The sequence below is a fragment of the Tiliqua scincoides genome, chromosome 1, assembly GCF_035046505.1.
Source record: "Tiliqua scincoides isolate rTilSci1 chromosome 1, rTilSci1.hap2, whole genome shotgun sequence".
Classification (NCBI taxonomy): Eukaryota; Metazoa; Chordata; class Lepidosauria; order Squamata; family Scincidae; genus Tiliqua; species Tiliqua scincoides.
Window position 1 is genome coordinate 48770629 of NC_089821.1, and position 24106 is coordinate 48794734.

Genomic DNA, 24106 nt, shown 5'->3' on the forward strand with positions numbered 1-24106 from the left:
CAACCCTTCCCAAACTCTCCTCCATTTTCACTTTTTATTTGGCCCCATTGCACTTACTAGAGACAGTCATGAATGCTTGATCTGAGTCCAAACTTTTTCAAAGCTCATGAATGTCCAGAATAAGGATTTTGGTTTGGATTCATTTCTCCTTTAAAAAAAATGTTTTTGTCAGATGGTCAAAAATGATTTATGAGGTTAGCCAAAGATCTCCTCTGGAGTCTGAGAAGAGACTGAACGATGAACTAGTAACTTTTTTATAGTTTCAAGATTGGCTTGAAATAAAAAGTGATACCCACTGCCATTCAACAATAACTTTCTGAGGAACTCAACAGGTGAACAGAATACATGAACAAAATAAAGAAGCAATTGCTGTCATTCAGTTTATGGCAGAAAACAAAAGTTTAAAAAATGTAAAGAAAATTTTGTTCTTCAGAGGTTTTATTTTACTGATATACAGATCTATGCTGAAATAAAACTCTGTTGACTAAAACTCAAACGCTTCTGGCCCAATCCCATGTGAATCATGTGATCCACTACTGTAAGTCCCAGGCTGATGGCATAAAAGTAGCTACGTTGTTTGGCAGGCTGTGTCCAAAAGCACAAATGGCTATTTTCAATAATAATAATAATAATAATAATAACTTTATTTCTACCCCGCCTTTCTCCCTGAAGGGACTCAAGGCGGCTTACAACATATTAAAAACAATTTAAAAACAAATAAAAACATATTAACACATACTAAAAACAGCAGTCAGAGTAAAAAAAATAGGTAAAAAGAGCATAGAGCAGCAGCAAGTCATAAAAGAATCAGGCCTGTAAAAAATATTAAAAGATGTTAAAAAGATGTTAAAAGGCCAAGAACTCAGAAGGCCTGTTTAAACAGAAGGGTCTTCAGGCCCTGTGTTTTCAACCACTGTGTCATGGCACACTAGTGTGCCACAAATGTCTGTAGGTGTGCCATGTGAGTGTGGGGGAAGGTCATTAATTAGTAGGGCCATTGGGGGATGTGAGCCCCCCACCAGCAGTGTGGTGTGCCTTGTCAATTGTCAAAAATCTGATGGTGTGCCTTGACAATTTTAGTACTTTGTCAGTGTGCCATGAGATGAAAAAGGTTGAAAATCACCCTGGCTGCACATGTAAGCTGGTAGGGGAGGTTTTGGGGCAGATCGGTTGGAGAGCAGGCCAGGTCAGGGGCAGGAGGGGAAGAATTGTGGCAGTAGCTTTGCACATTGAGATCAGATCCCCCCTTCCTGGCCTGAACCTGCTCCCAGAAGTCCCCTCAGACTCATGCTAGCAAAAGAGGTGGTATAGGTCCTAGGAGACCCATTGGATCAGGCTGTTTTTTACTTACCTCTACTGGGCTCTCTGGTGCCCCCTCCCAATAGCTTGCAGTGTGTACTGCATTGGTGGCACTGCACACTGTGGGATGGTGGGGGATAGGACTGGGTCTTCATAGCTCAACTCTAACCTACTTTCCAATGCTGATGCAGCCGCAGTGCAGCTCTAAGGTAAGGGAACAAATGTTCCTTACCTTGAGGAGGCCTCCCTGACTGTCCCATCACAAAATGCAGTGTGTGCCCTATTGGCATAGCCACATAGATGCTGGAAAGTCGGTTAGGATTGTGTGTTAATTAACAGCAAAATTCTATACATATTTACTCAAAAGTGAGTCCTGTTTTGTTTAATGGAGTTTACTTTCTAGTAAAAAGGAATGGGCTATTAGTCTGCAAGCTTATATAGTCTTACCTGGGAGTAAGTCGTATTGAAGTCATTCAGGCTTATGGTACTTCTGAGTAGACATACCTAGGTTTGCGCTGGAAATGTATTTCATAGGTGAACCTTTGTCATAATGAAAGTGGAAACATCTTTCCTGACGCCTCCGATAGTCATAGCATAACCATGGAATGCACATTTTAAGAACATTGTTAGGAAAGTTGTTCAGTTCGAATAAAAACACACTTCATTGACCCATTGTGATTTTTTTACCTTAAAAAAGCTGATAGCATTATGAATATGAATTGCCAACTGTGAGTATTGTACAGTACTTTGATCAAAGATTAAACCTTGATAGCTAAGATAAACACTCACAATTTAATTTCATAAATTGTTCTGGAATTATTAGGCATTGTGGAAGTAAATGTTCCCTTGAATCACAGCACTGCTGACTGCCAGGTTTTTCTTTATCCTCTTGAATATATCAAGCATAGAATCTCTTGGTTCCCCCTATAGCATACTTGATTGCTACAAAAAGAACTCCTGAGCAGTGTCGTCACTAGGGTTCGCGTCACCCAATGCGGGAAGCCAGTGCGTCACCCCCATGCAGTGTGTGGGGGGCAACACCCCAGGTGGTGGGTGTGGTGATTTACCATTGCCCCGCCCCCACTGGTTTTTTGGCTGTACCTTTTAATAGAACAAAGATATTTCAACACAGTTTTTTTCGTTGCATTCTGCATGAAATTACGCATTGATTGATATATAATACGATGGTATTCTTACAAACTGTGATTTTAGTGATTTTGGTCACTGTGATTTTAGTGATTTTGATCACTAGCGACACCCTCCCTCAGGGTGTCAACTTACTTACACCTTATTGCAGCAGTTCTCACACTTTTAGCACTGGGACCCACTTTTTAGAATGACAATCTGTCCAGGACCCACCAGAAGTGATGTCTTGGCCAGAAGTGACATCATAAAGCAAATTAAAATAAATAATTATAAATAATTAAAATAAAACAAATAATTAAGGGGAAGCCAGCCCTGTTCCACCAAGTGAGTTTTCTCTGTAGGCTACTTGCAAAACCCTTTCCCCTCAAAATCTGTAAGTTTTCAGCCGTACCCAGTGCCCAGTTCAATTTAAGTTCTTATGTCTAAACCACATCACTGACTGGAACCACCTGGCTTTACAAGTCTCAAGAAGAAAAAAGTTCACCTTACCAGCTGAAGGTTTTGTTTTTATCCTTTTTGGTGGGGTGAGGGGCTGCCTTCTGAAGCATTTGTTGAGCTCTAGTTGCATCAGAATGGGACCATTCTGGTGGCCTCACATTCCCCTTTGTCTGGCCTGACCATGAGCCAAGGCACGTTTGCTTACCTCTGAGTGAACACGACTGAGTGGCTTAGTTTTGCTTTCCATTGGAATGCTTTCTAATACATTCGCCAGCTTGGAGGGAGGGTCCTTCTTCTTGAGTATTTTTGGGGGCCTGCATTCATTGGATCAGGACCATTCTGGTGTTGTTGGATTCCTCTCAGCCTGCCCTTTCAAACAGACTAAGGCAGGTTTGCCTACTTGCGAGTATAGCGCGGTATGGCTCAGTTTCAGTTTCCATAGGGCTCCATGCATTTTTGTTTTCTGGATTTATGACAATAACTTTGGATAGAAAGGAGATATTTTACTCTAGTTTTTTTCATTGCATTCAGCTGTAAATTCCACATCCAACGGTATATAACATGACAGTATTACTTCTAACCACCACAATTTTAGCATGTCGCCTCCCCGTGCGCATCACCCCCTTGCCCATCACCTGGTGCGGCCCGCACCACCCACACCCCCTAGCGACGCCACTGCTCATGAGCTTTGCTTGAGACAAGAGTCTTCAAAGGTTTTGCATTTCTGTGCAAGGGTGCTTCCATACTTTTTCTGTTGTTTATTTGATCAAAACAGAAAGCAGAAGCAAGAAAATGCTTTCTAGAAGAGGAATTGTATAACACAGGGTAGCTTCACTGGTTAGACATCACTCTGTATGCATAAGGTACATTGCACATGAAGTTAAAAGGATCCCAGGCAGCAGGGGCATTCAGCTAGGAATGTGGAGGGGGCTGGCAGGCAGAGCCTTGGGACTCACTAGATTCTTGGATCACCAGCTGCTGGTGCTTTTCATTAGATGAACTGTGTAACATTTCTAAAAATACTCATACATTATTTGAAGAATGAGCAGTTTTGCCAAGTGCTTGTTTTCACCATGTGTCTGAGAATTGCTGACTGAGATTCAGATGGAAGAGGGTTGGCATGGCTTCCACATTAGACAGGCGTTGATGTTCTGGAAGTGGCTCAGGAGACTGATTGCTTGAGTGGATTCTAACAACATCCCTCTGTCATGTGTTGGACTGTTGCATATTCCAAGGGTGTGAAATCACACAGGGTGTGAAATCTGAGGGCGCTTAGGGTGACTCAGCTTGTGTTCAAATGGAAGGAAGTTCTTTCCTTGAGATGTTCAGCCCTTTGCCTGCCTTGTTGCTACAGTGGACTATAAAAACTGCATTGAAATCTTAAAAAAGCTATCTATGATTAGGTTTTTGGTAGTTCAGAGAAAGAAGTAGATCCCTTCCTCCATCTCTTCTTAGCAACTTGAATGCTGCAGGAACTTTCAGGAAATGTAATTGTATCTATTTCAATAATAGCTACTGTACTGTAGGCTGGGGCAGCCAGAGCACTTTGACTAAAAACATCCATATGTGCAATTCAGAGCAAGTCCCAGAGTCTATTCTGACTGTCCCATCCTATTGACAAAGAAATACTGATTTGTTGCTAAACTGACAGCCCAAGATTACAAATCCCCCCCAATAAGGCAGTTCGCTTTGTATAACTTTTCAGCCACTTGAACACAGATAAATTAAGTACTCTTCAATGTGGAACATACTTTAGAGGCCTGTCACTTGTCTTGCAAATCCCCGCATTGTGGCTGTTATTCTGGGGTTAAGAAGGCTATTGACTACTGTTAGGAATGTGATTCCTGCTTCTTTCAGATCCAGGTACAGGGTCTAATACTAAGGCAGATCATTGGTCCATCTTTCTCGTTTTTGTCTATGCTGATTGGTAATAGTGATTCTCCATAGATGAGGATCTTTCCCTGACCTACTTGCAGGTGCCAGGGACTGAAACTAGGACCTTCTGTATGCAAAGCATGTGCTGTATCATTGGGTTACAGCTCCATCATTTCCACTGTATGCTCAGCAGCTGCCATCTGTATACAAGACAGATATTTATTAAGTTGGGGTGAATCTGTTCTTGTAATGATAGTCTGGCTGGGGAAAATGTTTTCGGTGCTGTATGAAATTCCTTTAGCTAAATTCCTGCTCCCAGAGCAGAAAGGAAATGGCTACTCCAGAGTTCCATAGCTCCTCCGTATGAGGAATGCCATTTTTCTTTGTCTCCGTCCCTTTTTCTTTCTTGCCTCACTTTGGGCTTGGCTTTCCATCTGCTATGCTTGACAGCCAGGGTGATGGGACATTCTGTGCTGCATCACTGCTCTGAGGGGCTGGCTGCATGTCTCAGCATCATACGTTGGAGGATTGCAAGCATCACAAGCAACTCATCAGCGTTTGAACTCCCCAGCACTGCATTATTCATAATTTTTCCGAAGTGTGCTGATTATTTTACCATAGCTTTCGCTTGCTCTGACTTTGGACAAATTGTTGCACCTCATTGCCAACAAAACCATTCTGCAGATAAATGTACTGGAAGAGTTACCATTCATTAGTGTAGCAGTGTTGTATTCTGGAATCTAGGAAACTGAAAGCCAAAAATAATTTTTTTAGTGAAAGTTGACCACTGCCAAGAGCCTACAGTTAGAATTTTTCCCACATTGCTGAATGATGAACTTAAGAAGTCATACTACTTAAGAGAACTCATACTTAAGCTAAAGGAAGATCACTTTTATTGATGTCTGTGGAACAGTGATTCAAACACTGGGCACTAAAAGTCTCTGAACTCTTATGGTATGGATACTGTGATGGGTCAGTCACAACTGGGAGTAATTCTGTTGTTGGTACAAATCACTGAATAGAAGGCAACATGGTGATCAGGGAGTAGGTATTGTCTAAATTTGCTTCAGAAATATGACCCATCTAGCTACCTACCGCCTGCTGTGCTCAACATCTGACACTGGTTTTTTTCAGAATCCCCTTTCATGATATTTTAAAAGTTCTTCTCAGAGGAGATCTTACAGGTTTTTGCGCAACAATTGAGTATTAATTTTGCACAATTCTTATTTTGCTTTGTGACTGAAGAAGGGAAAAAAAAAACACTCCTTCCAGGCCACAGTAAATGGTTGGTGGGCTGCTTTTGGCTTGGTACGTCCCTAGTTGTACTGATCTGCTTTTTCTCTATTGCCTGCTCTATTCAGTCTCCTCTTTTTTTTTTAATGTAAAGTAAACTGGTTGAACTTTAATCCCTGCCCAATAAAACCAAATTCCTGTGATCTTCTTTTAATAGCTTTTCTCTGCACCTGTTTTGTGCTCTTCCAAAATTAATCATGCAACCATAGTTCATCATTATTATGACCCTTCCTTCCTTTGTGCAGGCTCTTCAGTCACTGTAGCATTTACAGCTTCAGATTTATATTCAACAAATACCGTATTTTCATTACAACTCATTTGCTGAATAGGCAAATGAGTCCCTAAATTGTATTTCTTCTTAGCTGGGAGGTGTCTCGTCTCCAGAGCCTGTGAGTTCCTGTACAATCTATACAATTGCATTCCATGTTTCTGAGATAATGACCAAGAACTGCCAGTAGAAACATTTTCTAGTGCAGCAGCTGTCCAAGACTTGTAATTAAAACAATCTTAAAATATTGGTTTATGTGGAGTGCCCTTTAAGACATTGCCTACAGTTTAAATACTTCATCCATGGAACACCCTTATATATATATTTTAAACATAAGAGTATATTGAATTACAGAGTGAGGAATTCCTAAGCTATTTTATCCCTCTTCTACTGCCTGGGCCACCAGTATTCTTAATTTAAGTGATGCTCTCAGTCTCATTCTCATGATCTTAATCTGTGTGTGCACACTTGCACAACAGCTTCAGTGCTTATTCTTTGATGCCAAGGCTGGCCTTTCCATGAGGCTGACTGAGTGCCTGATCCAGAGAGGCCCATGCTGGCCCAGTGTTGGTGTGCAGAGTTGCAAATGTGCAGTAAGGCATGCCTGTGACACTTACCACTGGGCCAGCTCCAGTGCTGGCTAAGTGCGAGACCGTGCTGAGCCAGCACCAGGTGGAGGAGCGCCGACTGCCTCCTAGAGCTCTGGGCGAGTGCCAGGCAGCAGACTGGTAAGTTGGGGCAAGGGGACAGCTGTTCTGGGGTGGCGGGAGAGTGGGGGGAAGGCATGGCAGGACTGGCGGATCTCTGCTCTGCTGGATCCATAGCCCTGCATCGGGCTTCCCGGCCTGACACGGGGCTGCTTTACCATGCTCTGACTATAGCACAGAGTTGAGTAATCCCATTGCAGAGCCTTCTCCCTTACCTGGGGGAAGGGGATGAACATCCGCTTTCCATGAGGAGCCACTGGTGGCAGCCTGGTGTCCATTGGATGCTGCAGCAACCGTTTCAGTGGGCAGCTCAGGATTGGGCTGCCTGGCAGTCACCTCAGGCAAAATACTGGTGGGTGTGCCTACCTCCATCTTCATTGGTTTCCTCCCACTCCCTGGATTGGAAAAAGAGGAGCAGTCCTTTTCCAATCCAGGAGATGAGAGGAACGGGGCAGGCACATCCCCAGGTAAGGAGGGCAGCATTTGGCACACTGCCTCAGGCTAGGGGTAGTCTTGGACCAGCCCTTTGTGATGTACACTGTAGAAATACATTGATGCTAGCTCTGTCCTGCAGCCAATCGTGCTGCATCCTGTTGGGAAAATAACTTCAGGAACTAAGGAACAATAGGACTTGTAGTTCTTGAGAAAACATGACACGTACACACATAATCTCTCTCTCTCTCTCTCTGTTCTACATAAAGATTGAGAACCTAACCCTGAGCTCTTTAGTGCCAGCAGTACGAGTGTGCCGCTGGTGCTGGGTGTTGCAAATGTGCCGTAAGGCACTTTGTGGCATCTGGAGAAGAGGGGCTGATGGCACAGGGCCTGTACCACTTAGCACTGAGCCTCAGCTTCACTCAGAGGGTCAGCCGGCGCTCCAGCAGCACTGGCCGGCAGTAAGTAGGCAGGAAGTGGGTGGAATAGAGGAGGTGGGGTGGGGGAGGATCCAGGGCAGGAGGGGTGTGTGACTGGTGGACCTCTGCTCTGCCAGATACTGAATTTTGTGTTGGGCCAGAAGACAATACCATCTTTAGGATTGGGCTGTGAGTCAGCAGCTTTCCATTCAGAGTGTGACTGGATCTGGTCTAACAGCTCTAGCAAATCTCTCACAATCTTACAAGAGCTAAAGACTCCATATGGATACAGAGAAATAAGTTTTTGTAAATACAGGTTGAGTCTCGTTATACGCAAGGGTTCCGTTTCCAGAACTCATGTGGATGGAAAAAATTGCATTAAGCAAATCCATTTATAAAGGAATGCCCCTTTGCTAGTCAATTTAAAAACAACTGACCTTTGAGATGGAAGACAGAGTGATTAGGCAGACAATCCATCAATCAGTCTTTCTCCAGGTGCTTAGAAAGGCTTCACTCTGAGCCATAGACCCCTCCCTTCACCCAGAGGGCAGCGCTAACAAGGAATTCAAAGTGATTATCTTTCTTTCATATGCTCAAGGGAAGGGAAGGATCACTTGCCTTGGGGTGAAGCTGTTCCAAGTGCCTGGAGAGAGAATGATTGATGGATTGTCAGCTGGCTGCCCTCTCTCGATTTAATGAAGCTATTGTTAAACAACTTTTTTTCCTTTAATTTAAAGGGTCCTTCTCATCACGTTGAGATAAAACCGCAGATTAAAAAAAACCCCGTGAATAATTAGGTTATACCTGTATCATAAGACATGATTTACAGTACTGCCTCAATTTTTTTCTTATGATAATGGGGTTACAGGCTGGGACCCCTTAGAACTCAAGATAAAATGTTCCCCTTCCCTCCTCCCCCACTCTCACATGTTTGGGGCCTGATCAAATTACAGTGTAATTTGGTAGATGCAGGGAGGAAAGGCACAAAGGCACAACACCCCCACATATCTTCTATAACATGTTTGCACCTGAACAATTTACAAATTTGACATTTCTAAACTGCATTCAGATTTAGTGTGTAACTCAGGATCTCTAGGAATATATTTATAACCGTTGGAAGCTGAATATGGCAGCTGAGCTGTGCAGAGCAGCACAGCTACCTCTCTCCGGAGATGCCTCAAGAAGCCCCTGGCGGCTGGCCACGCCTCCCTAGGAAGAGTGAAGCTCTTCACTCAAATTGTGGATTAAGAAGGATTCTGCAGTAGCTACATGGGGAAGAAGAGAAGGCATAGACACTCCCTAGGTCTAGTCAACTCGCCTACCAAGGCTGCAAAACAACTACTTGTAGATACTTGTAGATACTTGTAAATGTAGAAATTTGTAGATACTCAAGTATAGTACATGAAATTTTTGCCAAGTAATCAAGCTCCAATTCTCACTTCACCTTATCTCCAGGTCAATCAGAGGGCAGAGCCTTTCAGCTCTGAACAGTTTGGTTTCTCTGCTCAGCTCAGCTCAGCTAAGCTCAGGCAGACACCTCATTAATTGCTATAGTGATTTTCCTGGGACATTGCAGCCAAAGTTAACCTTTTATTCTCCTTCCTTCTGCTGCAGCCTGGTTCTGTTTGGCAAATGCTTGCAAAGCAGATCTGTTTTTTGAAACACCAGGATGGGATCCTCCTTCCCAGGCTACAATTCAGTGCACCATTAATTCAGAATAACACCCATGGGAAGCAGTGGGTCTACTTCTGAGTGAAAAGGGTTGCAAATATCTCATCTCTCTGCTGTAAATTGAATTGCACACCCTCAGTTATGTGTTATGGGTTGTATGTTGTATGTAGAGCCAGACACCTGGCTAGTGGATTTGATTCATGGCGGTTCCCAACCTTTTTCACTTGCATATCCGTTGGCAGCCCATTTCCATAAATTGTACCCTTCATATTAGCAAAATGTTTGTAATTAATAATAGAAGCCTTCATCTCCTCCATATGAAAGCCCAGACTTCATGTATTCATCACATATTTTCTCTTTTCATCTGTTTGAAGAACTGCCTTTGCACTGTTTCACACCAGAAGTGTGCTGAGAAATTCTGGGTGATTGATCACTTTCCATATTATGTTTCAGCTTTTTTACTGTGCTGGTTTTCAGTCACTGGTTCATAGATGAATCAATGTCCAAAAACTAGCTATTGTTGGGGCTTTCACAGCCAACTAGCTACCTCCCTTCCTGCCTTGCTGGTCCTTGCAAAGCATTCTGGAGCATGGCCTGCCATTTTCTGCCATTATTCCATTCTTTTTCAATTACCCCTAAAGATCCTGTTGAGTGTCCCTGGGAGTACATGAACACCAGGTTGGGAACCACTGTTTTACTGGTATGTAGTTTACAGTGCACTTACTCTGATAGTGTTTACAAAAAGGTGGTGACCAGAATTTAAAAAGAATAAAAATGTATGTTATGATCTTTTACTATGTTTTAAATAGAGACTAAGGTAACAATTAGTGGTGGGTTATTTTTCAGGATCAGGCCTCGGGTAAAATCAGACAAAACTATGGTCAGACACCCCCCCCCCTAAGTTTAACCCCCAACTTATCCGAGGGTCATAGAAAATTCCATGATTGTTGGCTCAAAACCTGCCCTCGACTTATCTGTGGAGTTGACTTATAGGTGAGTGTCTGCAGTTCATCTTGAGGGCTTGCCAGCCTGGTTGGACTCTGTAGGTGAGCTTATAAATCTTGCCTCCCCTGATGGCCCTGTAACCCCCCATGTTTTTGATATTCATGACCCTGAACAAGGAAGCTAAATAAAACAAATCAAAACAAACCCTGCCAAACAAATATGATGAAATCCCGATATTTTAAATTGAACATGCTTTCTGTCAGGCCTCAGGATAAAATGTTTTTTTTGACATTTTACTAAGCCATCTTTTAAACTTTGAAAATATTCCTATCTAGTGGGGTGGCCTTTTTTTTTTTTTTTTTATCTATATTCGGAGGCTAAAAATCCAAAGATTGTTTTTGCTGTTTTTAAAGAAACACTCATAAATATTGTAGTAACATTTTTGTTAGGGAGTAGGAAATTTGTGGACATTGATATTGACAAAGGACCATGAATGATGATCTAAAATGACAGAAGTGCTCTTGCATATGTAAAAATAGCAACGCAAACCTGACTTCTTCTTTTACAACTCATTGGAAAAGTCCAGGCCAACAGCACCTAAATCGGTGTGATAAAAGATAATAAAACTTACTTGAGAGAACTGCCTTTGGTTACAGGTCCATCTGGGCCTAGGACCAGACCCTGACAAAATCAACTGTCACAAAGACCTCTGCTGCAAAGGCAAAACTGTAGCTTCCAGTTCCCTTTCATGACCTGACTCATTGTAAGGCTCTCTGGTCTTGTTTCTTCAAGAATGAGTACACAACATCTGAACTAAGGCCTTCCCATGACATCATCCTAAATTCACCTTTGTATTTTTTTCTTGCTCTGAGTAAAAATAATTTTCTTTTCCATCCTGTGCTATAAGCTGACAGGGCTGAGATAACAAATGATAAAAGATGTAGTAAATATGTGGTAATAGTCATGTGACAGTAGGGTAACAGCATTCTTTTTCTTTTTCTTTTAACTATGGGAGAGAGCTGATTTAGTAGTCTGTCTGGTTCTCCTTAAAGTAACTGTGTGGTGTTTTTTTTTTCCAAATTCATGAATAACGCTTGACAAAGCTGTAGCGGCTCAGAATGCAGTCTTGTGAAATCTCTGCCTTAAAAAAAAAAGGAGCACTGTCTCTTAGCCAAAATCTACTCCAAATACTTCCAGCTGCAGTTGGAAGGATGAGTCACACTAGAAGCTAAGGAGGATTTCTCCAAGTCTTTCACTTGGTTCACATGACTTTTTGTGTGTGTCTAACATTCCTATCTGTTTTTCTTTTCTTAAATAAAATTGCAAAGGAGATTCACCCAAGGAAAACCCGTATGAGGATGTGGAGCTGAAAGCCCGTCATGCAGGCCGAAAACTCCAGCAGTTCTCTGAGAGTTCCCTAGATTCTTTGCACAGGATGTGGACTCCGCAGGACAGGAAGTACACAACACCTCCACAGGTAACATCGCATGTCTTGTAATGCAGGGTTCTGTACAGGCTGCATGTTTGAGATATGAACGTGTGTGTTCACCTCCTGCAGAAGAACCAGCCACAAGATCATAGTTAGAAAAATGACAGTATCCAGTTGAGTGAAGATATGAGAGAAGGAGTAGAATCCTTCTTTTCAATTATAGTATTTGCTTTAAACATTTTAACAGTCTTTTTCATATGCTGTTCAGTGTACATTTCCAGAAATGTCCCTTCTTTCTTAAATTCTTTTAGGATGTTTTGGATGCAATGCATCAGTTCTCTTTAGAATGGTTTGATCATCTAGCTCAGATTAGTGGCTCCCAAAGCCAGTCATTGAATTTTCCACCTTTATTTAATAGAAAGCGGGCATCATCTTTTGAGTTCCTTCATTCTTTGTTTTCCTTCAGTGTTATGCAGCATCCCTCCTTTTTCTTCTTACAAAGATGCTAAAAATGGTATAATATGAAATGTGTAATAGGTCATAAGCTGAGAAAATGATTCAGCACAGCAAGATTTATCTTAGCCAACAGCTTACTCTGTGTCTCTCAAACCCATTTTGCTACTTCTGTCACAGCCACACTGGTATTTAAAGATATTTACAGTACGTGCGCATGTGTCAGTGATTTCAATATAAGCTAGTTCAAGGTAACTTTCATTGACACCACAGCAATTTGTTTCCAAAATGAATGTATTAGTACTGTATCTTCATATAAGATTGTGAAATAGTTATGACATAATAATGTGGCTCAAAAACTTTGATATATGAGGAAATGCAGAAATTGATGTGTCCAACTTGTGTTTTATGTCTCTTGGTTGGAAAATGACATTGTTTCAATGTTCAGTGTATGTTTTAAAAGTATGTTTAAAAAAGAGTATGTTCAAAAAAGTATTTTTTTAATTTTTCCTCTCTGACATTCCTTGAGTATCTCTCAAGAATTAGGAATACTGTACTCAACGGCTTCTTACTATGTATACTGTACTCAACGTCAACTGCCTTACTATGTGTCTGTGTGGGGCATGATCCATTGGGTTCTTTACAGCTTGATAATCTAGCACCTCTATTTGTGCTGAAGTAAGCAAACATTTCAAGTGAGTTGAGTTAACGATCACCAAAATACAATGTCTGGATTGCACACAATGGATTAGAAGTTAATTATGAGCAGTAGAGACATGGCCTTTTTTGCATAGCCTAATTTTTGTGTAAGAAATGGGCATATATTTATTCTAAAATTTCCACCTACTTCTTACCCTGTAAGAAGCTATCTTAGCAATCTCCAGATTTTAAAAATAAAATTTATAATATACAATAAAATCAATATCACTTCTTAGAGAATTTAAAAACTCAAAAAATCATGAAGTTAAATTAAAAACAGCCTGTGGTAAAAAGAGAGAAAAATCAATATTAACACACACAAAGTAAAATGAGTAGTTCTGTCCTAAACGTGACATTTTTCCCCAGCTTCCTGAAAACTGGTAGCTAGCTAGTCAACTTCCTTAGGTACAGAAATCAATGAGGGCACCACCACTGAGAAGGCCCTGCTTCTAGTAGTTCCCTGCTAGTGTCAGATGGCCAGGACAATTTGAACAGACCAAATTGTCATCCACCAATCTTAAAGCACACAGTTCTGTGCTATGTCTTGGACGAGTGTGGAAAAGGCAGATCATTGAATGATTTTTCAAAGTCTTAGAAGCATGCCTCCCCCCCTCCTAGTCAGGTGGGTAATTGGAGATAGCCATTATGTTCTAGGCATGAGGAAGTAAAGCTTCTTACGCATAGATTGAGGAATGTGGGGTGAGAGGGCCTTCAGCATCCCTGTTCATTGTGGTGGCCTCAATGAATGTGTAACTTTTGTGAGTTACAATTGTATCCTGTCACCATCATAACTATGTTGTCATTTAGATATAAAGCAGGCAAGAAGCTACAGTAGTTCAGCCAAAAGGCTGCAGAACTCTCCTTTGATTGAAAGGCTTTAAAAAGCCACAATTTCCTGATGAAATGCAGCAGACTTTGTCGTTCATGACCAACATTTCCATGTTTAGCAGCAATTTGGTATTCCCCTGGAAACATGTGTAGTGTGGAAAGGAAAGATGTCACTTAAAAATATACTATATAGCCTGACAAGTTTTAAAGCTCAGATTCTGAAGAGGAAACTGTTGGTCGTTCCCACTGAGCAAACTATTAACTAGCAAATTAACAGTTGTTGCATAGCTTCACCATATAAATGCATTGGATTCTACTGTATAGTGTACAATGCACTGTATAACTGCATTGAGTTTTACAAGGTTGGGTTGGTGAATGGCTCCTGATGCAAACCTTGTTTCTTGTCTAGTTAAAGGACTTAACTGACCGTTTCCAAGGATCTAAGTTTTGTAGGTATTCAGAGCTGGGCTCGCATTCATCATGGTGCAGTGGCAGCAGAGCCAGTGCAGCCTTGCCCAAATGAGGATGGAGCAGGGAGCACTGGGTGGATCAGTGGCAGTTGGACCTATGAAGTGCTTCTGATGGCAGGGGGCCCAGCCGTGGCCACAGAGCAGGGTGAAGAAATGGCCTATCAGCCGGCTAAGTGGTGACAGCTGGCTTGGATGGCATCTGTGTGAACATCAGGCTTGGCAGTGGGTGCTCTGGCCAACAGGAAAAGAGGAGGGTGTCAGTGGTCTGCCTGCCCACCCTGGAAAAAAAAGCATCCTGGACAGGAGGAATCTAGCAAGGAATAGGAGAAGGGTAGAGGGGAAGAAGGAGATGGAGCCCAGTAGGTAAGGGAACTAGCAGGGCTGGACATACTACATAAGGACAGGGAAGGCTGAAGAGGAGAGAGGCAGGAGCTGAGGCCTGGGAGTAACTAGGCCCTGAATGGTCTTGCCCAAGGAGACCAGCTAAACCTCATAGAGGAGGAGAGTATTGGTGATGTAAATCTTCTCTCTGCCAGGGCCATATGCGAGTGCCCTGGGATAGGACCACCATTATTGGTGTGTCAGCTGTTTCTGTCAGGTTGAGATAAGCCAAGACATAGGCCCAGACCCTTTCCTCCCCCCTGTCAGGACATGACAGAGGGCCTGACTGTATGCAGAGTCTGCTTCAAGTGAAGACTGCTGCAAGAAGCCTTGATCCTGAGTTTTTCTAGACACTGTAGACACCTTGTACCCTTTAGTTACCAGAGCTCCTTGCCATATTTAGGGTCTGATCCTATTTAGTATGCGCCGGCCTGGCATGCAGTGTTGCAAATGTGCTGTAAAGCATGCCTGCGACACTTACTGCTGTGCCAGTGTGGGTGACGGCTCAGCACGGGTCCACCCTGAGCCAGTGCCAGTGGAGGACAGGCTGCTGCCACCTGGAGTTCCAGGCAAGCACTGGGTAGCAAAGAGCTGAATGAGGGTGTGGGAGGAGGTGTTCCGGGGTGGGGGGAAGGCGTGACGGGAAGGCATGGTGGGAGAGGGAGAGGAGCTGGAGGGGGATGGGACTTGCAGAGCTCAGCAATGCTGAATCTGAAACCCTGCATTGGCCCTCCTGGTCCTACACGGGACTACTTTTCTCTGGCTAAATAGCCAGTGCAGAGAAGTAGCCCCATTGCGTGGCTGCTTCCCTTACTTGGGGGAAGGGGACGAATGTCCCCTTCCCCTGAGGAGGTGTTGGGAGCCGCCTGCGTTTGCCCAATATCCATAGGATGCATCGGCATTTCAGCGGCATTGCTGCCTTGGGCGTCGGGCAGCTCAGGATTGAACTGCCTATCTCTTGCTGGATCCTAACTGTGGTAAGTCTATGGTCTACTCAAACTAAAATTATTACTGTTTTAGAGCATGGTTATGAAGATGTTTGTGACAGGGGAAAAAAGACTCTGTCTTGTAATAAAATTTAACTGAAAGGGAAAGGATATAATATTTTCTGGGGAAGTCAAATATAAGGGGTCACAGGTAAGTACATGTTTTGCATGTATAAGATTCCTGGTTCAATCCATGTCAAAGGGTGACAGATATCAGGACTAATAAAGGCCCTGTCTGATACTGCTGGTTGGTAGTATGCTGAAGTAGGAAATGCTGAACTAGATGGAGCCATGTGTGTGTGGATGGATGGATGGATCTGAGTGTGTATAAGGCAGTTCCTTATATTAAGGACAAAATTCTATCTTTAATAAAAAGACCATTCTGTCCAAGTCTAACAGACTCCCCTATTCAGTGTTCACTGAGCTCATCTGAGGCCTTCATATAAATTTTACTATGCCAGTCAGTTCCTGGTATAGTTAGCTTTTGCCAGTACAATTGTGCTTGTATGACTCGAGTTGTTCACTTTGTGCTCTTTCTTTCACAGCTACCTTCAAAGCCCAGTAGCCAGTCACTAAGAACTGCAAACTGGTCAGAAAGAAAAAGCCATCACCTGCCACGGTTACCCAAGAGGCACAGCCACGATGACATGCTGTTACTGGCCCAGCTTGGCATCCCCTCTTCTCCCTCCAGCCTAAATGAGGATAGTTTGAGCACTACAAGTGAACTCTTGTCCACACGCAGGGCCAGGAGAGTCCCTAAGGTAAGGGCCACCGAAATGGTGCAACCATTCAATGATCATGACCCACTTCTGGGTTGTGATTGCAAAACCAGAAGTGGGTCGTGATAGCCAAAGAAAGCAGTTTGAAGCAGTGGGGAGGCCTTCAGAGGGTGCTGCAACCCCCCCCCCCAGATGGCTGGGGCTCCTCCCAGGTATGTTTAGAAGCCTCTTGATTGTGGTGGCGGCAAGATCGCTGCAGCGCCATCCCTGCAAATACTGCAGTCTCTACAACAGAGTAGGACTTTGAGAATCGTTGCCTTAAGGATACATAGGCAGGGCAAACTATATGCATTTCAACTTAGAATGGATATTCTGTAAAACTACTCACGTAGTAAAGCACTTTTAGGGCCCAATGCTATGCTGCCCTAGCACTGCGTGGTACAAGTCCCTTGAACATGGCAGTGGCGCGATTGCAGGGGTGCTGTCACTGTACTAATTTTTGGGCCACTCCCCTTAAGGCCACTCCTCTTCTGCTTCTCCTGATGATCATGACCCACCAGTTTGAGAACCACTGCCTAAGGGATGTTTCAAATAAAAAATAAACCCATGAAACCTGGGGAAAGTCTTTTTCACTCGGAAAAACCTATTGTCTGAAGCAGGGATTTGCTTTTATGAGACATTTTGTTCATTATGGGAGACGACTCCCTTCTCTTAACTTGATATTTATTGAACACGTTGCAGCAGTTTTCAAGCAACAAAAGTGTCAGAAAAGCATATTCTTTGAAAAGAAAAGACTCTGACGATCAGAGTATAGTGGGTCCTTTTTATCAGCTGATTTGGAATCTGTGGATTTGACTCACAGCAGGTTCCAAACCTGCAGGTAGGACCCACTGAGGACTACCCAGACTCGACCTGAGTCCTGGTTGTGTCTGGGAGGCTTTCTGAGGCCCCAGTCCTTCCAACACTTCCTGGAGCCTTTCTGATGCCCATAGAGGCCATGCATCACTTAGTTTGGCTTAATCTTAGTATGGCTGTTCTTAAGTTATCATATTTTCACATGTGATAATACCCAATTGACCATATTTGTCTAACAAAGGAATCTTGTGATAGGGAAAATAAAATTTGGGTCATGACCACAGCTGGGTGAGGTGCGCCCGGGCCATGATCTGGATCAAGCTTGTCCATCTTCCCTTTTGGCCAACTACTGCTATGCTCCATTTTTTGGTCATTTTTACACATTTTGAAATTGACTCTGAATGTAAGTGGGGTGTGTTTTCTGATGTGTGGAAATATTTCTAATGTTCTCATTTCAGCAATGGCCATGGCTAGATTGCATGCAAAAGCAAAGAGCAGTAACTGGATAACATACGCACTTCTGAACAAGAATTTCCACTTGGTCTATGTTCATTCAATAATACGTATTCTGGGGATAATGGTAGTCCTCTTCTTTTACAGCTTGTACAGAGGATCAATTCTATCTACAGTGCAAAAAGAGGGAAAAAAAGATTGAAGAAACTTTCAATGTCCAACATTGAAACAGCATCGCTACGAGGTATACCATAGAAACCTTTTGATGTGATGAGAGAACATGAACCATCTGGAATTGAACCATTATGGAAGTCACTGCTTGTTTAACCAGTTTTGTTAGAATGGTGTTTTCCATAGTAAAAGCATAATGTTTCAAGTGCAGATGTTTGCTCCTCAGGTATAATTGGTATATGTCTGGGATTGACAGCCAATTAGGGATCCCTTGTGTGTCTTTGAGTACTTAGGAACACATACCTTTCTTTCACATTTTACATATTTGCTGCAAGAAATGCTAGGAAAATACTAGTGTAGCCACAGCAAATCTGATTGTCATGAAAAATCTGCCTTCCCTATATACTGGAATTTGTCACCAAACTTCTGCAGATTTGGGGTGTACCAATATGCCCAATAATGCAACTGTAAAAACTCTGTCATTCATTTTTAATTCATGGCATGCACAAAAATATGAAAGTAAGATCAGTTAATGAAACTGAATCCATTTTAAGTATATTGTTTCAAAGTAAATGTTTGTTCAGTGGGCCTGTTTTATCACAGGGAGCTGACCCTAGCCCTTGGTGTAAGGGAAGCTACCTGCTCTTGCTGACTCAGGTATAGCTGTTTTCTGCCCTTGCCACAACATAGTTGTGTGCCTCCCAAAGAGCTTCACACCAAGAATAATTTTCTTGAATTGCCTGACTTCCACATTCAGCTAAGGAGTCATGTTTTGGCTGCCTTTGTGGTACAACGCCTTATGCAATCTGGCATTTTTCAATTCAATTGTAATTCAGTTGTATTATTCATATAGATTTCTGCTGAGTTGAACTTTTAAAGAGATTAAAGAGTTTCCCTTGACTTCCCTGATATCATGTATCAGCTTTTCAATGTCTTAAATCATTTGGGTGGACAACATTGAATCAGCTTTCAAAATGTTGCCCAATGCAGCATGGTGTTTTACTCCAAACTGTTTTTCTGGTAAGTACCTGTATCTAAAAGCTCTTTTGAACATTTTCATAAGTGCCAGTTCACTTCCTTATAGAAATCCCCTGACTGTATTCTGCTAAGTAAACCCCTGAGAGGACATATTAAGTTGTTTTTAACAGTAGATTTATCTTTCTTACAGATGAGAACAGTGAGAGTGAGAGCGATTCTGATGACAGATTTAAAGGTGAGGTTTAGCCTCCTTTATCTTATAATCACTACAAACACAATGAAATCAGGCATGAGATAGATGGCAGACTTCCAGAGAGCGGAGGGCAGATTTGAAAAAGGAATTGCTGCTCATGCTATGTATATTCACTCCACTTTCACTTTCAGTAAATAGCTTTTGCAGGTTTTTAAATCAAATAAATAATATTGTTTCAGAACCAGTTTACCAGTTGGAGTAAAGTTTGTTTCTTTACTATAGGAAGTAATGCTTCCATTTGGAGATCTGTGTTACAGCCTAATCCTGTCCAATGCCCCCCATGCCTATGCAGTGGGGCCAGCTTGGGCCACGCTGTATCCTATCTGCTGAGTCAGAAGGCTGGAGGTCTCTTCAAGGTAAGGGGGCATTTGTCCCCTTGCCCTGGGGGAAAACCCCAGCTACCACAATGGCTCTACTTGGAGCTGCACAGCTAAGTAGCTGACGAACATCAGAGTGGATCTGTGTCAGCGAATCTAGCCTGGGAAAGGGGATAGGATATGGTGTGCACAGTTTCTGCTGATCCCGCCCCCATCCAGGGCCCAAACGGCTCACTTCCACCCCTGTTGCCGTCCTCCCCCTGCCCCATTAAACCCCGCATTCCCCCACCCATTCTGTCTCTATGCAGTTCAGCGTGGATCTTACCTTATCTGGTGCACGCCACTCCTTCTGCTGCATGTGGGCTGATGCGGACCTTTGTGCCAGTGCCAGCAATTGCTATGACACCGTGAAGTGTTTTATGGCACTTCCATGATGGCTAGCACTGGTGCAGCACATGGTGCACTGGCAGCATGAGAAGGAAGGTTGTGCTGTTAAATTATATATTAGGAAGCACATCTATGATTGATATTTACTGTGGGTGTGAATATTTTAAGATTGTGAAAGGTATGATGTGTAGATACCACTCATAAAATATATGCAGTTGTGTTAATTTTATTTTATAATAAAAATATACAGGGCCCCCCCATATCCGTGGATCCTGTACCCGTGGACTCAATTAAGCACAAATCAGATCCACAGCCCCCTGCACGCCCCCTTTGGAGGTGTGGGGAATTGGGCTCCCCTTGCCTCTGGAGGATATTCTGAGCACCGTATGGGCCACGTGCATCTGCCCACAGCCTCTGCGGGCCTCAAAATGTCTGCTTAAAGTGAAAAACGTGACTTTCAGTTTTACATCAAAATAGGAAATGATGTATTTAGGGTCTTATAAGGCATAGTGAGGCCCAGGGAAGGCCTCCTTATAAGGCCTTAAATACATTGTTTCCGATTTTTATGAAAAACTGGAAGTTGCTCTTTTTGCTTTAAACAATCATTCTGAGGCCTGCAGAGACTGCAGGCAGATGTACACGGCCTCTGCAGGGCTCAGAATACCCTACGGAGTTGAGGGGAGCATAGCTGCCCTCATCCTTGGAGGGCGGGGGTGGAGTGTCCCCAGTTATCCGTGGTTTCATTTAACTGTGGGGGTTCCAAAACAGAACTGCGGGTACCAGGGCATGCCTGTAGTTTAAAAAAGGAAATGATATTTCAGCTTTCTGAACAATTATTTTCTGTCTTCAGCCATTGTTTTCCTATCAGTTTATATTGCTCTGTTTAGCAAAGGAATAACTTGTTACCTCTGAGTTCTAGACTAAAAAGGGTTAAATTCTACAAGAAGACAGGTTGGAAAGAAAAGCTGAAGGACTGGGGGATTTTTTGATCACATTTTCCATATTGGCGGATATAGTGTAGTTTGAAATTAAAGTCAAAGAGTGAACAGGTTGTTAAACTACTGGGCACAATACTTGTTTATAACTGCCTCTGCTGCCATTGCTGACTAACAGTTGGTCAGTCTAACTCTGTCTGGCCAGTAAATCTGTTTTTATGAACTTATTTCCAACCCAGTGCCAGATTCTGCTTTTATTCCAATGGTGTTGTGTTTTTTTTTGCAGCTGGGATTATGGGTATTTGTAATTACTGTAATTTGAGATGCAGCAGAAACAGATTAATAAAATTGCAATGTGTTACTACTAGTTCTATGGGGCCATTTTTATTATTTTATTATAAAATATTTTTATTGTCAAATGTCAGCTAACACAATGAGTTCTTGCAGTGGAGTACAAAAAAAAAGGAAAAATACAAAAATTCAGTTTAAAAGCAATTCAAACAGTTTTATAAAACTAAAACATCTACCTCAACAGCACCAGTCAGCTGCTGGTAAAAGCAATTCTGATTCAGCAGTCAAAAACTTTCCTCAACAGAAAAAAATCAACACATTTTACTTAAGCTATAATTTGTATATCATAGAAATATACTCGTAATATATAGCATATTACTTTCTCTAATTGTTATAGGTCATATATCTTTACTTTCTTTTAGACAGCTTCTGCACTTGAAGTACTTTCTGCACTTGAAGAAGTAGTCATTTTTGTGGGAAATGAAAAATGTATGGCACTGAAAAAGCATATGCTTGGGGTTAACATCCCAGAAGACTCACAAAGCCCTCTGAGGCTGGTTGTGGTCAGTTCACAGGCTGCCTGCTAATGATTCTTGCTTCTTTTGTAATACTAGCTCACACCCAGCGCCTTGTCCACATCCAGTCAATGCTAAAGAGAGCCCCTAGTTACCGGACCTTGGAACTGGAGCTGATTGAGTGGCAAGAACGTGAATTATTTGAGTATTTTGTGGTGGTTTCTCTCAAGAAGAAGCTCTCTAAAAATACTTACCTTCCTGAAGTCACATATCAGTTTCCAAAGGTAAAAGTAAGAACTTTATTGGTCAAAATTATTACCTTATGTGTTTAGATATGTTTACCGTGATAACATGTTTGGAACATTATTTAGACAGTGAACACATGCATAATTTTTTTAAAAATCCCATTTGCCAGGGACATAGTGCCATATTTTTCTTACCTATGTCTAGATTCTTCCCTCAAAATAATTACTTTCTCTGCAGGGATTATTTTAAAATAAATAATCATGAAATGATCTTGAGTTTGATTTGGCAGGTGTTAAGTGGGAAAGGCCATCCATAATTGTGGAACCATTGGGTTTGCCTCTCTATGTCTCTATTGAGTGGGTTTGACACTGATTGTGCCTCCTCCCACATATTCATGTACCAGATCCATTCAAAAAAGTAGGGATGGGCAAATTCAGTGTGGCTTGACTTGAGTCAAAATCACAAGTCTCTGCCTCTGCAAATTTGACAGATTTGCCTCTGTCAAATCACAAGTCTCTGGGTTTCTCCAGCCAATTCCAAGGCAAGAATCCCCTTGGGCTTGTCCTGCTGCTCTTTCTCATCCAAAGAAACAAATCAGACAGTTCATCCTTCGTCCAATGATCATCGGTTCCCTCAGAAATGGGCAAAAGGGCCCACTCCCGCCTCTCCCCCTCTTGCTTGGATGCAAAAGCAAACATTAACCCTTCCCTTTCTCCTGACTGGAACCTCCCTGCTGCTTGCCCAGTCTTAATGATGGCCCAACAAGATTTTTCATACTGCAGAAATAATGAGCAAGTACACCCAGATACAGACAGACTCAAGTCTGCATTTGTGGGGAGTGGGGACGGAGTGCTGAGTCAGGGACCCTCAACTTGAGTACTTGCCGAGTTTTCTACACACGTGACTTGAGTGTACACCAGTCAGCGAAAAACACTGATTTTTGTGACTGGCTCGAGTTTTATAATTGTTACACAGCGTTATGGTAGAAAAGCTTCATCTAATGATGAGTGGCTTTCCCCAGTTCTGTTCTGTTAGTGTTTTGTGGTTTGCTGTGCTCCACACTCCCTTCTGCTCTTTTGCCAGCTAACAGGGGCTTCCCATTAGAGAATGATCTCTCTTCCTCTGCTGAGAAGCTCCTTTTTTGTCATACAAAGGTTCTATTCTGGATGGATTCAGAAGTTTATTGTCAGTGCCAAGCAACGTATCAGTGGTTTATCCAGATAAAATATCATTGGTCTATTCAGCTTATTGTTGTAAGACAGTCATTTCTAGTGTTGATTGCAAATGACCAATTTAAGTCTCTAGACTCTGCTAATGTTAATTTCCTCCACCACAGCTAGAAAGGCCCACAAAACAAGTTCGCGAAGCAGAAGAACGGCTCAAGGCCATCCCTCAGTTTTGTTTTCCAGATGCCAAGGACTGGAATCCTGTGTCAGAATACAACAGGTAATACCATCCTGCCAGCAATCTCAAAAATGGAGTGCATATACTGGCAAAATTCCCATAATGTCATGCTCTGAAGACAGTGATGGATATAGGTGAAATATTTCTTCAGAACTCCCTAAAGTTTTGCCAATAGCTTGTCCTTTCCTGTCCCTTTTCATCATTGCCTGCATATGTCCTTGGTTCAGGTTTGGAGCAGAACAGCAGTGTCATTGTTCATACCTAGAAGGAAGTGTTTGAATACTAGCCATTTCTGGGCGAATTGCCCGTGTTTATTTAATTTCTATTATATTTTTCATTCAACAAGTGCTGACAACAGATAAGATGCTAGATTCAGAAAATTGAGACATTTCAGCCCTCTAGGACATTTTGTTGCTCTTCTCAAAGTCATCTTATGACGTCAAATAGATTTCAAAGGGGATTTCCTGTATGAAACTGCTGAACTAGAATTCATCAGAAATTTGACTCTGTTCAGTTCAGACCTGTACAATTCCGATTCTGTTTCTTTCCCATTATGAGTTTTTAATGCTAAGCTAGAAAGATAGTGTTATCACTATAGTGAATAAGTAACTCTGATCTTATCTTGTATAGATTTAGCCTCTGCATAGAAATGTAACAGACCTACTACTATCCCATACATTTCATGAATTTGGGCCCTACTACTTACATTCCAAATTCTTGCTCTTTACCCCTGTAGACATGTTTCTGCTAACAGATATGCTCTATCATGCTTCTGATGAAGGGCGCAATCCTAACCTTGGATTGGGATAACCTTGAATCCTAACCCAGAGGGCTGCAAAC

General features: G+C 42.4%; 1 protein-coding gene across 3 annotated transcripts in view; it reads left to right on the forward strand.

Annotated features, from left to right (window-relative positions):
• The window catches only part of DENND2B (DENN domain containing 2B), a 190128-nt gene that overhangs the window by 126970 nt on the left and 39052 nt on the right, over positions 1 to 24106 (forward strand). For all 3 annotated transcript variants that reach the window (XM_066639857.1, XM_066639856.1, XM_066639858.1), the window contains 6 exons: positions 11825 to 11973; positions 16288 to 16503; positions 17917 to 18013; positions 19109 to 19153; positions 21716 to 21900; positions 23199 to 23308. In XM_066639857.1, the coding sequence (XP_066495954.1) occupies positions 11825 to 11973; positions 16288 to 16503; positions 17917 to 18013; positions 19109 to 19153; positions 21716 to 21900; positions 23199 to 23308 (802 nt within the window). The remainder of the gene's footprint in view (positions 1 to 11824; positions 11974 to 16287; positions 16504 to 17916; positions 18014 to 19108; positions 19154 to 21715; positions 21901 to 23198; positions 23309 to 24106) is intronic.